The sequence below is a fragment of the Nicotiana tomentosiformis genome, chromosome 1, assembly GCF_000390325.3.
Source record: "Nicotiana tomentosiformis chromosome 1, ASM39032v3, whole genome shotgun sequence".
NCBI lineage: Eukaryota > Viridiplantae > Streptophyta > Magnoliopsida > Solanales > Solanaceae > Nicotiana > Nicotiana tomentosiformis.
This window is the reverse complement of record NC_090812.1, coordinates 104,190,866-104,208,265: the sequence shown is the minus strand read 5'-3', so window position 1 is coordinate 104,208,265 and position 17,400 is coordinate 104,190,866. Positions and strand designations below refer to the sequence as shown.

At 36.4% G+C, this 17,400-nt stretch overlaps 2 protein-coding genes across 2 annotated transcripts; both read left to right on the top strand.

Moving 5' to 3' along the window:
* Window positions 1-12,795: 12,795 nt before the first annotated feature.
* Window positions 12,796-13,146, top strand: LOC138908107 (uncharacterized). The gene has a single exon (XM_070198749.1). It carries the CDS (start codon window positions 12,796-12,798, stop codon window positions 13,144-13,146), a length of 351 nt encoding a protein of 116 aa, XP_070054850.1.
* Window positions 13,147-13,308: 162 nt separating this feature from the next.
* On the top strand, window positions 13,309-13,752 carry LOC138908104 (uncharacterized). The gene has a single exon (XM_070198744.1). The coding sequence runs from the start codon at window positions 13,309-13,311 to the stop codon at window positions 13,750-13,752; it is 444 nt and encodes a 147-aa protein (XP_070054845.1).
* The last annotated feature ends 3,648 nt before the right edge of the window (window positions 13,753-17,400 follow it).

Genomic DNA, 17,400 nt, shown 5'->3' with positions numbered 1-17,400 from the left:
GCACCCGGTTCGATACTCGGCCCGAGCGTACCACTCTGGAACTGTGAACTATGGAGGGTAACCCTCAGCTTAGGCCGATGAGGCCATATTCTGAATCATCTGAAAATAACATCTGCAACCAACAATAACAAACTAAACATCTACATATGGTTGGTAAAGCCATAATACTGATATAAACAATGTACAGGACTCGTCTACATGCCTCTAGGAATAACTGAATTGTATCATGGTCGGGACAGGGCCTCGACCTACTCATCAAACCTGTATATGTAAAATGGACTCCAAGGTATCGACCTGGTAACTCCGAGGAAGTGGAGCTTACCAACCAAGCTGATGTTTGACTTTGTCTACTAGGAAGGTCTATCCAGTTGTCTATTAGTACATGCATGCCAAAATCGTCAACCATATGTAGTTACGGGATCATGCCAAAATGAAGGATAGGTTTAGCCTTAACATACCTTTGCAATCTTCTCTCCAATCGTCAACCAAGCTCAATATGATCTTCTTACGTCTACAATGAGTAACCCGACTTCGTCGTCATCATATAAGCATTGTAACTCTCATATTTTAAAATCAATATTCTACAAAAAAAAAAGGACAACACCTCCCCTGTTTTTACTATATCCCATAAGTTACTAAAAGTGACCAAACAAACAGCCCAAACAACAATAATATAATTCACAATAAACTCTCTTATTACTTCAACAACCATTTTGAGCGGCAAGCTCGATTTACAATTAACAAAATATAATTTAATCTAATTCCTTTTCCATGAATCTGCCTACAACTTGTATAACATCATACTTATGCTTACCATATCATTTTCATCCCAAAATATCATAAGAATAATCTTCAAAAATAGTCCACACGCCTAACACCTTAACCTTTATCATCAACCTCTTGTTTTTTATGTTATCTTCTTCAATCCACTGAATTAGCACATAGATAAGCTTAACAACAGCAGCCACAACATAATCAAACTATTTATAACAACTTCCAGCCACAACCAACCCTATATATAGCCTCAACACAGCCCACCAAAAAGATAACGATTTCTTATGCCATGTCAATTACTATCTTGAAGATTTTAACTCAAACAACTCAAACAACACATGATTAACCTTAAGCACAATCAAGAACATGATTTACATACCTTAGGCAGTATATATAATTTGAAATTTTAGCCATAACAACATATATATAGCCTTAAAACAACCCAACAAAAGATAACAACAACTCTTCCCCTTTCAAGTGTTATCTTATAATCTTCATCCAATAACTTAATCAACATATAGATAAGATTAATTCCAAGAAATAGGGTATTATACATACCTTAAATAATCTGGAAAAACTCGAACCAAAGCTTCCATTATCTTATAACTACCCTTAATCACATCACGATACCATAGAGACTCTCTTCTTCACTTAGGCTAACTTTTGATGTTTGATTATAGTGTATTCCTTTGAAATTTGTTTGGAGCCTTTGGGGAGCTGTTTGGGAGGGTTTGGAGAGTGTGAGTCTGGAAAGAGAATGAAAAATGAGCAAAGCTCATCCCAAAAATGAGATAAGAATAAGTGAAGATTGGGCCCGATCAAGTGGGTCCCATAAATTAAAGAGCATAATCATGAGATAGCTTCACCAAAAAAGAGGCATTTACTAAGATCTGCACGTTTGATAACTAAAACCAAAGGCCTAGTAAATGAAAATATGGTTAATGCTGGAATAAAGCCAACAACAACGTATTCTTACTTGGTAGAAGAAGCCGATGGGGCTAATATTTTGGGATATTCAAAGAAAGATTGTTGTAATTTTATACACCAATTGATGAAATCTAAGGTGGAAGCTGGGGATGCTCAAAGTGTTGTTAATGAATTTAATCATAGACAAGCAAGTTAGACACTCTTTTATTGGGACGTCCAACTTGATTCTGAAGGGCGTATAGCTAACATTGTTTGGAGAGATGGTCGGTCCAGAATTGACTATGGTTTTTTTGGTGATGTTGTTTCTTTTGATACCAATATCAGACAAACAAGTATCGTATGATTTGTGTACCATTTATTAGAATCAACCATCATTGGCAAAATATTATTTTTAGTTGTGCTTTTTTGTCTTATGAGTCTGCTGAATCTTTCAAATGGTTATTCTCTATATTTTTAAAGTCAATAGGAGGTATTGCCCCACAAACTATTATAATTGATCAAGCTCGAGGAATGGAAATTTCCATTAGAGAGGTGATGTCTGGCACTAGACATAGATTGTGTCAATGGCACATATCTCAGAATGCCCTATCTCATTTAGGCTCACTGAAGAATGATAAAGGTTTTTGCAAACTTTTTAATAAGTGTATGTCTGAATGTGATTCTGTTACTGAATTTGAACAAATATGGGAGATGATGCTTACAACATACAACGTAGAAGAACACGAGTGGTTGAATAATCTTTACAATATTCGAAAAATGTGGTCTACGACTTTTAATAATGATGTGTTTAGTGCTTGACTAAAAGCCACATCTCGAAGTGAAAGTACTAATCATGTGTTGAATGGGCTTGGAGATTGAGCACTTATTTGCACATATTTGTGATTAACTATGAGAAAAATGTAGTAAATAAGTAATGTAGTAAATAAGTGGCGGTTGAATAAAGAACATGAAGGCTTCAATTGTAAACAAGGTAAGCCTACACTTGCTGTTAAAGGTAGTCCAATTTTAACTCAGGTTTCTGCAATCTACACGCACAAGATTTACAATATATTTGAGAAAGAGTTTTTTGAAAGGAACCGGGGCATGTTTTATCGAGGCACAAATATACGATGATGGTAAAATGTCCAGGTATGAAGTAAGAATGCATAATTCAAGCAAGAGTTGGTTTGTTGAGTTAGATTTTACAACTTTACATGTGACATGCACTTGCAAGAAGTTTGAATCTATGGGTATTCTATGTGCACACTGTTTATTGATATTAACTTCAAAGAAAGTGTCTCAAATCCCTGAGAAATACATTTTGAAGAGATGGACCAAAGATGTGAGGAAAAGAATAAAAATATTGCCAAGTAAGAGTGGTTCTATCAATGGAAATTCAGAATCTAAGATTGTTTACACTAACAATGTGATGCAGAGTTGTTATAATCTTGCTTATCTTAGCAAATCTAATGTGGAATGTCGGGAAATTCTACAAAAACATCTCGAAAATGCTTCAATTGAGATAGATGACTATCTAGGCAAGTTGGACGGTTCTGATATCCATATTTTCACCAAAAATGGTAAGCAAAACATAGAAGAGAAGGTATTGGACCCTCTTTATGTAAGAGCACCAGGTGTTCACAAAGAACGTATTCCTAACCATTAGGATAAACCCAAAAAAAGAAAAGCAACTCAACCAACTACTCAGGGGAGAATCCGTAAGAATTATGCAACTCTTTACTTTATTTTTATTTTTGATCCATCTAATTAGTTGTTTTTGTTACAGAGAAATCTCAAAAAGTGGTTGCACCACCAATAAAAAAATTGTTTGAGGACAATGCATACACTCCTCAAGTAATATTTCCTTTATCATAAGCAAATTTTCACGTTAGTTTTCTTTTAGGATTATTCATACAGTGTTTCTTATATTAAATAACTGTTTCATATTATCAACTTATCTTGAACTTTCTTTTTTGTAAGGATGATGCTTTTGATTTGGATATGATCGAATCAAATGTCTCTTTTTTAACCTTGTTGGAAGGTGTTGATAAAACTACACAGGTAATTTAATAATACTTTCTTGTACATGAATTAATCCTGTATGAATGGTGCAATTATATTTGAAACTTTTCACTATTTTAATTTTTTTTTGGTGTAGCTATCATCTACAAGTACGTGGAAACCAGGACCAAATTACAATTGAAGTGCTATGACTCGACTGCCGTTAATGAGATTTATTGCTGCATTTACAGTTTTGGCAAAGAGTAGGAGCCATTAGATTGGAGATGCTAGTTTTGACAATGGAATTCTTTGATATTAGTATTTTGAGACTTTTGAGAAGGAGATGCTAGTGAACTTGGTTGCTCTAATTTTTAAATAGTAGTAGCATTTTAAATACAATTGTGAACTAAGGAATCATTTCAATGAATAATGATTGGATGTCACTACTAGAAATTCGGCAAAAACCGACCAAGGTCGACCGACCAACTTTGGTCGGTCAAAAAATCGACCAAAAAACCGACCAAAGTTGGTCGGTTTTTCAAAAAAAAAAAATTTAATTTTTTTTTACGAAACCGACCAACTTTGGTCGGTTTTCTTTGGCGCAAAAATGCGGAAAACTATTTTTGAGTCCCGCAAAATTTATGTTTCAAGAAACAGACCAACTTTGGTCGGTTTTTCAATTAAAATAAATAAAAATTAATATTAAAAAAACCGACAAAAATTGGTCGGTTAATTCGGCGGTTCATTTAAAAAAACCGACCAACTTTGGTTGGTAATTTTACTTTTTAATAAAACCGACCAACTTTGGTCGGTTATTTTCGTGCAAAAATACAATTAAAGAGTATAAATCAAATAAAAGACAGTCTTAAAACAAAATATACCAATGGTCTAGTGGTAGTTAGTATCCTGCCACAGTATAGACCCCGGTTCGATTCCCAGATGGTGAATCTTTTTATTACATAATTAAAATACCGACCAACTTTGGTCGTTTTTTTTGGCAATATTTTTTTTTTTTTTGAATTTAATTGACCGACCAAAGTTGGTCGGTAATTTCCGACCAACTTTGGTCGGTATTCCTTTCCGACCACAAAAATACCGTCCACATATAAATGGTCGCGTTTTGGTCGGTTTTTTGCCATTACCGACCAACGTTGGTCGGTTTTTTTGGTCGGTTTTTACCGGATTTCTAGTAGTGTGTTGTCATGTAAGAAAAATAAATGCTTTTGTTATTATTACCTTTTTTAATGAGTAAGGCTGAATGTTGTCATTACTCTTCGTGTTTTTTCGATTTTGGATTTTCAAGTCTTTGGTTAAGCTTATGAAACTTATCCGGAGGGACGATGATATAATATGATGGTATTTATAAAGGAGCTCTTAGATATCTTGAATAACCTTATAGGCCTCCGAAAGCTAAGTTTTCTTGTATTTAACTTAATTTCTACGTGTTAGAGCTAAGTAGAACAATTATCTTGTAGGCTGCCTTGTTGAATGCCTTTAACAGTGATTAGTCTTGTGATTTTATAGCTAATTTTTATGTTAAAGAAAAGTTGAATGATCTACTATAAGTTAGTGTGGAAAGGTGGAAGCTAGTATATTTTTGGCTTTATAAGATCCTGGAAAAATCAATGAGGGTGTATTTGCAGCAAAAATTTATTTAAGAAGAAAGAAGGAGAATTTGGGTGGTTAATGAGAAATTTGTTAGCCTTGATTTGCTCCCTTACGATATCTGCCGGGGAACAACAGAATAGCTAGAAAACATTTAAGATTACTATTTAAGATTATATAAAAATTAAATGGGGTTAACTATGGTTAAATACTACTAGTTTATAATTAAATAAGTTTACAAATGTCATTTAATTATTGACTTGGTGTATACACCGGGTGCGAGTAAGTTTTTTTCCACTTTAATATAACACGCGAAGAATAGACTAATAATAGAATGTCTGTTTAGTATAATTTTTACTATAAGAGCCTGTATACCTGCAATGTTCAAGTAAAATTTTGATTTACATGTAGAGGTTTTACAATATGTTTTTGCCAAAATTAAACATTTCTGTTATTCTATATTGAAAGATTAGTTAATAAAAAATTTACAATCAAAATACATAAAATCTGCACCCAAAAAAAAGTAGTATGGTAAGCAATTAAATTTTATTGGATTAAATCCATAAAATAATTTGGACTATATTAAATTAAAACGATAGTCCAGACAAATATTGTGGCTAGTAAATTGGATTAATTATTTAAGTCATATATATATATATATATATATATGTGTGTGTGTGTGTGTGTGTGTGTGTGTGTGTGTTTGTTGGGCTAGTCCATTTAATTGGGCTACAAGTTAAATGATGAGCCCATTTTATTTGCCTGATACCCAAATAGCTATTAGTCCATCTTAAAGCCTAGGCTCATGTCACGTGTCAAGTAATGTGGCAATCCAAGCTAAATAGATGAGCCAATAAAATTATGCCATGTGTCAAGAAAGAGTGTCATACCAAGTCAAATCAACAACCAATAGAGTTGTGCTAAGTGTCTAGATGGTATTGGTCAGTTCAAACAGACCAATCAAATACTAGAGTCACACCACCTATAACTATAAATAAAAGGTATTCATAAAGTTAGAAGACATAAGAATTGAGAACAAGAAGCAAGCAGAGAGCTCGTGGATGAAAGACTGCAATTTTCTCTACAAACTACAAGTTCAAGTTCAAGATCAAGAACGAAGACAAATCAAATACCAAGGCGTTCAAGATCAAATTACTTGCTCGTCGTCAAATCCAAATTCAAGTTCGTGAAGGAGATTCAAGACCAAGCTTTATAAGCCCTTGAATCAAAACAAACTCAAGCTCATCAAGATAGTTTATATTCTTGAAATATAAGAGGAATACTATAGAGATTGTTTATTGAAATCAAATACTATATTTGTTATGCAATTTTCTAATCTTGATTATTTATTTTTTTCGACCCAAAAATTTGTTGTTGTTGCATGCCTAGTGGGACAATCTCTACCTCTCATCTCTTCAATTACCAAATTTCAAGAACACTGAAATGGCTCCTAAGAAGATCAACTTCAAATTCACTATTGCTAAGGCTATGGATTCCAAGTTTTCCTCTGATGTGAAAAACTTGTTGGATGCTACCATGGAAAGTGTAGGACCTATCACTAGGAACAAAGCAAACTTGTTGGGACATTTGCATCGATTCGTATCTTTGATTTTCGATCCTCAAAGGGGGCAAGATCTTTTTCGACTAAATTGGAAGAAGGAGCGAACATTGCTGAAATAGTTGAGAAGACATTGGCTCTACTTAGCCCATCTATATCTAAGAATCTCATCACACAAGACGAGCATGATGTCTTAATTACCGGATCTGCTCCAATCACTCCATGCACGTTTTTTATTCAACGTATGGTGTAAGAGAAAATCCATGCTTTGCTCCACTATCCACTACAGTTATCCAAGCAATGGTGACTAACACTTCAACTGTTAAAGAAAAACTCGCAAATTTAACAAAGGCAATTGAAGGGTTAACGAAGCATATGCAAGATCAAGATAATCAAATTGTCAAGCTGACAGATAGAGTTAAAAGCATGATGGAGGGAGAATCAAGTCATGCACTTGTGAAGCTCCCTATAATGCAAGATAAAGAAGACTCATCTGCAAGGCAAACGATGGCGCCTAAGGAACTTCAGATTTCATGTGACGGGGTAATCCCATTGATCAATTGAAAGACTTCATTATGGGAACCATCAAAGACAAGTACAATGTTGTTGCCAAGTCTTCTCTCGCATATGTAAAGCCATACACTTCAATAATTGATAGTTTGAAGATGCCTACGGGTTACCAACCTCCAAAATTTCAACAATTCGATAGTAAAGGAAGTCCAAAGTAACACATTGTATACTTCATTGAAACTTGTAATAATGTTGGAACCTATGAAGATTATCTTGTTAAGCAGTTCGTTCGCTCCTTAAAAGGAAATGCTTTTGATTGGTATACTGAGCTCGAGGACGGTTGCATCGATAGTTGGGAGCAACTTGAACATGAATTTCTCAATCGCTTCTATAGCATAGGGCGCACTGTGAGTATGGTTGAACTTACAAAAACGCATCAATGGAAAGATGAACTAGCCGTTGATTTCATCAATCGATGGAGGAATGCAAACCTTAACTGCAAAGACATACTTGGTAAATCTTCTTGAATAGAAATGTGCATCCAAGGAATGTATTATGGACTTCGCTACATCCTACAAGGTAACAAGCCTAAGTCGTTTGAAGAATTGGCTACACGTGCTCATGATATGGAGTTAAGCATATCTTCAAGTGGAAATCAAGGAGCGCTTGTTTATGAACCTCGCAAATGGAAGGATAAACAAGAAATAAAGAAAGGGGGCAAGTTTGTGCCTAAGTCTAAGAGCAAAGAATCAATGAATATTAATGCCTCGCCATTTAAGGTCAGTACAAAAGTGAGTAAGAAGCAAAGTGTGAAGACAACATCCTTACAAGATAAAATCGGCCAAAAGTTCTTTGCAGGAAATGCAAGCGAAGGAGTATCCATTTTTGGACTCCAATGTCCCAGTAATTATTGAAAAACTTCTTGAATTGAAACTCATTGAGTTACCTGAAATGAAGCAGCCAGACGAAGCTAGAAGGGCTAATGATTCAAATTATTACAAGTACCATCAGTTGATTGGCAACCTTATTGAAAAGTACTTCATTTTCAAGGAGAAAGTCATGGACGTGGCTCATGAAGGAATAATCTTGCTTGAGGATGAGAAGGAAAGTTCTAATCAAGTCTCTGTCACTTTTGGTTCACTCAATCCTATTGTCCTTTGCAATTTTGTTTAAGTACATAAATATGAGGGCATCCAAACTACATCACCATCAAAGATGATTAAATTTGGTGACTTTGAACCTATCGATGTGAGCATATCATTGCTTTTCCCTGTAGTAAATAAAGTAATAGTGAAGGAAAGATCTCAAGAGGAAAGTGAATCACGTGATGGTTAAACTGATAACGAAGGTTGGATTCTTATGACTCGGCAGAGATGATTCAAGACAAATTCACGAAAGGAGTCAAACAAGCAATTGACTAGGGTAAAAGGGGTGAAATAACCCAAAAGGCAAATGGTAAAGAAGAATTTGAAGAAAACAAAAATGGAGGAGAATCACTATCAAAGTCTACGTCATCCAATGACATTGAAAGACTTCTCACTAAGCTGGTTGCGCACACAAATTTCCTGTAATGATATCAAGGCCTTATGTTGTAAGGCAGAGGAAGAAGAGACAAAGAAGGAAAATTCGTCATTGTTGCCACCTCCCTCGTCTGAAGAGCACACTGAGCATCTCTCCAAAGAAGCAAACACTTGTGATGCAAAAATGACATTCACTAATGATGATCGTTTGCTAGGTGAAACACAACATAATCGTCCCCTGTTATGGTTGGCTTTGTGCATGAGCAGAGAATGAATAGGCGTTTGATTGATGATGGATCTGTCATCCATATTCTCCCAATTCATACTGTCAAAGAGCTTGGTATACCGATGGATGAACTATGTGAAAGTAGTTTGATGATTCAAGGATTCAATCAATAGGGGCAAAGAGCTATATGGGCTATCAAATTGGAAATAAATATGGGAGATATGCATTTGAGTGCATGGATGCACGTGATCAATGCAAAGACCTCATATGGGAAGGACATGGATACACGAGAACAATGTGGTTTCATACACTTACTATCAATGCTTGAAGTACTATGAAGATGGGGTCGAAAAGAAGATAGTTACTAATGATAAACCTTTTACCGAGACAGAATCATACTTTGCCAATGCAAAATTCTACTTAAAGAATTATGTCTCAAAGGATGTTAAGGTTGATGATGTGATGTCGACCAAAAATGTTGTAAAGAAGGTTGATGTCACAACTGGTAAGGAAAAGATTACGATTGAAAAAGATCAAGTGCTTCATGATAAAAACAAGATAAATGAGTCATCTTCAAGTTATGTCCCAAAGGTAAGAAAGGTTGAAGATCCATCTTCTAAACTACAAGGTAATGTTTTAAGAGGCTTGACCCTTTCTATCAAGAGAATTGATACAATTAAGTCATCTACAAAGTTTCTTAAATGGTTTATTAAATCCTCAAACCACAATTCGCTTCTAATGTAGCACTTCCTGCAAATCCCACAGATGAGGGCTTTGACCAAATGCCTACAAGTGGTTAGCAAAAGATGGATATGACCCTAATGAACCATCCAAGTTGGGAAAGCTCTCACCTAAAGCTTCTACCCTACTCAAAAGATTATGATGGAGAAAGGGTACCCTTGAAATAATCACGTGAAGGTTTGGGTTACAAATAACCCACGCCAATATGTATCTCCATAAAAAGGGCAAGTTATAATGACATTACTGCTAAATAAGAGTCTACAACATTTAATGAGAAGCCTTCTGTATTTGATCGACTTACGAAACCAAGGACCTCAGTCTTTAATAGGGTGGAACCATTGAAGAAGAAATACAAGCATCATGGAAGTAATAGAAGCTTCGAAGCACCTATCTTCGCTAAAAAGGAGATTTTGACCACAACTTGCTCGAGTTTGATTCCTTCTAGAATGAGGCGATAGACACAACTTGTAGTTTCATGCGGAAAGGTCCTCAAATAAAAGGCTATCTTTCATATCACATATCATATCACAGTTCATGAAGAACAAAATGCTTCATCTCATACGGAAGTCAAGGAAAAATGGCTTGATATTCATAAATGTCATCACATATCTTTCAATGATGGTAATCCTCACGAAGATGAAGACACTAAACATGCACCGCCCGAGCTTGAAGAAGGGGTGAAGACAGCATTTGATGCACTAAAAAAAGTCAATCTCAGAGTTGTTGAAGATCATATGTATGTGCCTCTCTCACTGTTGATGAAAAAAGCAAATATATTGAGCTACTTAAGGAATTCAAAGACATATTTGCTTGGAGTTATAAAGAGATGCCAGGTTTAGACCCCAAGGTGGTTGTTCATTATTTTGCTGTCAAACGAGATGCTCGTTCCCGTGAAGCAAACACAACGTCGCTTTAGACCTTAACTGGTTCCTTGATTGAAAAGTTAATAGTCTTATTGAGGCTGATTTTGTTCATGAAGTTAAGTATCCTACATGTATTTTGAGCATCATCCCTACAAGAAAGAAGAATTGCCAAATTCGAGTTTGTGTCGACTTTAGGGACCTTAATAACGCTTGCCCTAAAGATGAATTTTCTCTTCCCATCACGGAGCTCATGATTGATGCAATGACTGGATATGAGGCGATGCCTTTCATGGATGGTTCATTTGGATGTAATCAAATTCATATGTCACCGAAGGATGAAAAACTTACCGCCTTTAGAACCCCTAAAGGTATATACTGCTACAAGATAATGCCTTTTGATTTGAAAAATGCTTGTGCTACATATCAACGTGCCATGCAAAATATTTTTGACGTCATGGTTCTTAAAAATGTGGAGTGTTATGTTGACAACTTTGTAGTAAAATAAAGGAAGAGAGATGACCACTTTACAAAATTTGAGGATGGTATTTGAAAGGATTCGGAGATACCAACTCAGAATGAATCCGTTGAAGTGCGACTTTGGAGTTACTTCTCAGAAGTTCCTTGGTTTTATTGTTCGACGCCGAGGTATCGAAATTAATCTAGCTAAGAGGAATGCTATCTTGAAAATGCACGAGCCTAAGGATATTAAGGAATTAAAAATATTACAAGGTAAGTTGATATATCTCAGAAAATTTATTTCGAATCTGGCTGGAAGATGCCAACCGTTTAGTCACCTCATGAAGAAAGGGTTCCTTTTGAAAGAGACCAAGTTTGTAGAAATGCTTTTGAAAACATTATTTCCTATCTAATGAAGCCTCCAGTACTTGCAGTCCCCATATCTAGAAACCCATTAATATTATATGTTTCAGTACAAGAAAGGTCAGTAGGAGCACTTCTGGCTCAGTGAAACAATGAAGGCAAAAAAAAAACTGCACTTTATTACTTGAGTAGGATGATGACACCAAATGAGCTCAAGTATTCACCTATCGAGAAGTTATGCTTGGCACTTATTTTCTCTATTCAGAAGTTGAAATATTACTTCCAAGCTCATGTTGTGTGACTCGTCTCAAGAGCGAATCCTATCAAGTTTGTCATATCTAAACCTGTCCTAAGTTATTAGTTAGAGAGGCAGTACCTCTAATTTTAACAATTTGAAATTGTGTATGTTCCTCAGAAGGCGGTAAAAGTACAAGCATTAGTAGACTTCCTAGCTCCGATTCCATATGATTGGGAGTTGTCTGGTGTGTTGCCTGATGAAGATGCAATGGTCATCGAAATTCAACCTCCTTAGAAGATATATTTTGATGGCGATGCACATCGTGAAGGAGCTGGCGCTAAAATGGTGTTTATCACTTCTCAAGGGGAAATTTTGCCATATTCTTTCACTTTGACACAACGTTGCTCCAATAATATTGCTAAATATCGGGCGCTCATTATTGGGCTTACAATGGCCGTGGATATGAAACAATTGTAACCACAAGTTCTTGGAGACTCCAAGTTAGTGATCAATCAGCTTTTAGGTAGCTATGAGGTCAAGAAGCCAGAGTTGGCCCCATATCATACATATTCCTAGAGATTGGTAAGTTGGCTTGGAGAGGTAACTATTCAACATATGCTGAGAAAGGAAAATAAGTGAGGTGATGCATTTGCAGCCTTATCTTCTACATTAGCTTTACCTTATCAAACACAAGTCGCTATTTGCCAAAGATGGGTAGTTCCTTCACCAAAGGACTACGAAGTTGAAGAAGAAAGTAAAATTGAGCATCTTGCTACCGTTCTTGAGGTCCAAAAATTGGCGACAACCATTAATTTATTATCTTTGTTATGGAATATTTCTAGAAAATTCCCGAAGGAAGATATAAATTCGAAGGAGAGCCACTTGCTTTCTTTATTACAAAGATACACTCTACAGACAATCATTTGATGGAATGCTCTTACATTGTTTGGGGGCTGATGAATCCCTTCAAGCCTGCAAGAAGCACATTCTGGAGTATGTGAAGCGCATCAATCTGGGCCTCCACATAAAAAAGAATGGGGTATTATTGGCCAACCTTGGTGAAAGATTATTTAGATTACGTTCGAAGGTATAAATCTTTCCAATTCCATGTTAACTTCATACATCAACCACCTGAAGTATTACCCCCAACTATTGCCTCTTGGCCATTTGGTGCTTGGGATTTGGATGTTGTTGGTCCATCGCCAAATTCTTCTTGTGGATATTTATACATTTTGGCCGCAACCGATTACTTATCAAAGTGGGCTGGAGCTGTTTCTCTTAAGGAAGTAAAGAAGGAAAATGTGGACAACTTCATCCGAGTCAATGTTATCTATCATTTTCGCATTCCTCAATATATATTGACGAAAAATGATGAGCCATTTTGATAACAAGTTCATTAATAAAATATGTGATCTTTTTGGCTTCAAACAATGCAATTCCTCCACGTATTATGCTGCTGCCAATGCACTTACTGAAGCATTTAACAAGACGCTCTGTAACTTGTTGAAAAGGTTATCTCTAAGTCTAAAAGAGATTGGCATAAGAGAATGGAAGAATCTCTTTGGGCATATAGGACCACATATTGCACACCAATGCAAGCGAATCCTTATTCACTTGTGCATAGAGTTGAAGCAGTCCTTCCACTTGAGCATCAAATACCGTCATTGCGGCTTGCCATTCAAGAAGAATTGGAAGCTCTTGATGATAAGAGACTAGAAGCTCAACAAAGACTTCAATGTTATCAAGTTTGCTTGTCTCGATCTTTTAACAAAAGGGTGTGCCTTAGATCATTTCAAGTAGGTGACCAAGTTCTTGTTGCGAGAAGGCCTATCATTACCTCTCGTCGATCTGGAGGCATATTCTCTACTAAGTGGGATGGACCATTTGTTGTACATGAGGTATACTCAAGTGACACTTACAAGATAGTTTACTCAGATGGTTTGTGGACTTGCCCTACCAATGGTAAATTCATGAAGAGATACTATCCTTGAAGAAAACAAATAAGCTCCTTAATGCAACTGCATGTTACTCCTAGCCTGCAAGAGTATAAAGTATACACAACCCCCTAAAAATGTCTGTTAGGTTGATAATCTCGAAAGAGACGGCCTAGATAAAAGTTAGGATACTAAAAAAACTTACCCATTTTGAACTACGCTATGACTTGATCTTTTTCACCTAGATACATAGGCAGCTTAGAGTTTTATTCTAAGTTCAGTCATATGAGTTCAAAAAATATATATTATCCAAGTTATTATTCAAATGAAGTATGATGGAGTATAATTCACTTGATTGACACTTAAAAATTATGTGTACAAGTATTCTTGCGTTGAAATCTCTGTCTTGTCAGATATTGATGGCTCAATAGGGGCACGCCTTCCATGTCAAATTGATGTCTCTGATGTGATGATTATAGTATTTTAGTAAGAGGTCAAATTTTCCAGTTAAAGTCTCCAATTCTAAGTCAAGTTGATTTGTTCATATCTGCAACAACATCAATTTGAAGTATTCAAGCCTGATAGGTCTTCAAGTTGAAATCTTCAAGCTCACCAAGTCTTCAAATCCGTCAAGTATTAAAAAGGGAGCAAAAAAAAAAACTCACTTGTTTTGAACTACGGTATGGCTTGATCCTTTTCACTGAGAATTTTGAGCCCTTGTCAAGCGTTGATGGTTCAATGAGAGAAAATCTCCATATAGTGAATTGTTGTTTCAACTAGACAATTATAGTCTTTACCAGGTTGCGAAATCTTCAAATTAAAGTCTTCAAGTCCGATAATTCTTTAAGTTGAAGCCATCAAATTTGCCAAGTCAAATTGAGACCTTTGAATCTATTAAATCTTCAAGTTGAACTCTTCAAATATTTGAAGTCTTTAAGTTGAATCTTCAAGTTAAAGTCTTAAAAACCACAAAGTCTCCAAGCTGAAGTCTTCGAATTTGTTGAAGTCTTATGTATGCCAAGTCTTTAAGTTGAAATATTCAAAACCACCAATTCAAGTTGAAGCCTTCAGATCCATCTGTAATGACCCGACCGGTCGTAATGAGTATTTTAGCCTTGTTTCTCCTATTTTATGCTTTACTTATATTTAATTGTGATCACGTGACTTGCCGGTATGGTTGATTTGGTTTCGGGGAGGTTGTGGAGTGAATTGGGACATTTAGTCCCAAGGTTAGAAGCTTAGTTCGTAAGAGTTGACTAGAGTTTAACTTTTGTATAGACTACCCCAGAATGGTATTTTGATGATTTCAATAGCTTCGTATGGTGATTTTGGACTTAGGGGTATGTCCGAATTTGGATTTGGAGGTTCGTAGGTTGATTTGGTGCTTTTTGGTAAAAGTTGGAAATTTGAAGGTTTAGAAGGTTCATAGGTTTGACGGTAGTTGACTTTGTTAATATCAGGTTTAGATTATGGTTCCGAGAATTGGAATAGGTATGTTGTGTCATTTAGGACTTGCATGCAAAATTCGAGATCATTTCGAGTTGATTTGATATGGTTCGGCATGAGTTTTGTAAGTTGAAAGTTTATTAGGCTTGAATTGAGGTACGATTCGTGATTTTGATGTTGTCTTATGTGATTTGAGGTCTCGAGTAAGTTCGTGCTATGATTCGGGATTGGTTGGTGTGATTGGACGGGGTCCCGGGGGCCTCGAGTGTGTTTTGGATGGGTATCAGACCATTTCTTCTTTTGGACTGTTGATGGTTGATATCTGGTTTCCTTCACCGCGTTAGCGACTAGGGAGTCATGTTCGCGAAGGGCATTTTGGAGGTAGGCATGTTCTTAGCATTCACGAAGGTAGGTTCGTGCTCATAGAGCTTGGGGAGGCAGTGGTCTTCGCAATCGCGAGTAGGGAACCGTGTTCGCATAGGAGGGATGGCCGACTGGGGGCATCAGGCTTTTGGACTTCGTGTTCGCGCGAGAGGTATCGTGTTCGCAGCCAAGTCATCGTGTTCGCATAGGGGATTTCAGAGGCAATCATGATTTTGTGCTTAGCGAATGTGAGGCACATGATGCGTTCACGAAGGGTATGCCCGGGCAGATCTTAAATATTTTGTTTTCGAGAGTTTTGGTTATTTTATCACATTTTGAGATCTAGAACTTAGATTTAGGCGATTTTGGAGGGGATTTTCATGATTTGGATTGGGTAAGTAATTTTGACTCAGATTTGGTTATATTCCATTATTCCAACCTTGAATTTAGGGATTATTTGATGAATCAAATTGAAGAAATGGGGGATTTTAGTAAAACATTTTCTAAATGAAATTTAAGGATTTGAACCCGGATTCGGAGTCGGACTTAGATGAAATTGGTATGGTTAGACTCCTATTCGAATGGATATCCGGAATTTGTGAGTTTTATCGAGTTTCGAGGTGCGAGCCTGAGGTTGACTTTGCATAATTGATTAAAGATCTTAGCTTTATCATTTGGAATTGCTTCCTATGTCTTTTATTGATGATATTAAGTTGTTTTGGCTAGATTCAAGTCGTTCGGAAGTCGATTCTCGTGGGAAGGACTTTTTGGAGTATTGATTCTCGCGTTTTGAGGTAAGTACATATCTAAATTTGGATTTGAGGGTAATTATCCCTGAGAACTATGATATTTGAGATGTGTAGGGGGTGGCGCACGTGATAGGTGACGAGTGTGTGTGCGTGCACCGGTATTCATGATCCGGGTGGATTTTAGACTACTATGATACTTGTTTGTTATCATGCCTCATTATACCCGTGTTTCTCTACTTGTTATTACTTTAGCTATGATTCATGTTAGAAATCATGTCTAGACTATGTGCTTATTTGTTGGAGACATGCTAGGGCTATTCTTATTATTTTGAGCTGTTTGCCTTAATTTTAAACATACTCTCAGTCATGATGCTACATCAGTGTATGATATCTTAGTCTCAGTGCATTTAATTTTGGTTTCTCACATGTTGTTGATGCCTCATATGTGTAACACTGTTGAACTGAGTACTTAGAGATTTGGTTGACTAGGACTTGAGCGGTTGATGACTGAGCATGGGCCATAAAGATGATTTGGTATTGGTTTTGAGGTGACGGGTATGCCAGACCTATATTGGGCTAAGTGGTACTGACTAGGGGCTACACATGCACCAAACCCCACGATTGGGATATGTGATATTAATTGGGATATGTGATATTAATTAGTGCTTGGGCAAAAATCAGCCCCTCTGGAGTCTGTTCTTCACAATGAGCGCAGGCATATGGCTATATATGTGTTTTGGTGAGGGGTATTTGTGCCAGACACCCTTACAATGCTGAGTGTGGTTGTGGTTGTGATGGTAAAGGGCACTTCTGCCAGGCACCGTGAGCATGCTGAGTGTGATTATACTTTATGGTTTCACTGTGGTGTTATTGGCTTGACATGTAGGCATATAGATGCATTTTCCTCATGCTAAATGGTAATTGAAATGTCTTTTCTGTTATTGGAAGTTGGAAGAATCACAGTTTTCCTTGATAAATTTATGTATTAGTGATTTTGGTGAAAGATTAGACATGACTGTCATACTTGGAAAGCATGCCTAAATTTTTCTGTATTTGTGAACGTGCTAAACATGATATCGTTGAGTTATTTACTTTTACTGTTTTCATTATATTCCGAGTTATTATTGATTATTGGTGTTGGACACTA

Excerpts from the sequence above, each read along its gene's own strand:
- LOC138908107 (XM_070198749.1), top strand. The coding sequence starts at position 12,796 with ATGGGGTATTATTGGCCAACCTTGGTGAAAGATTATTTAGATTACGTT.
- LOC138908104 (XM_070198744.1), top strand. The coding sequence starts at position 13,309 with ATGGAAGAATCTCTTTGGGCATATAGGACCACATATTGCACACCAATG.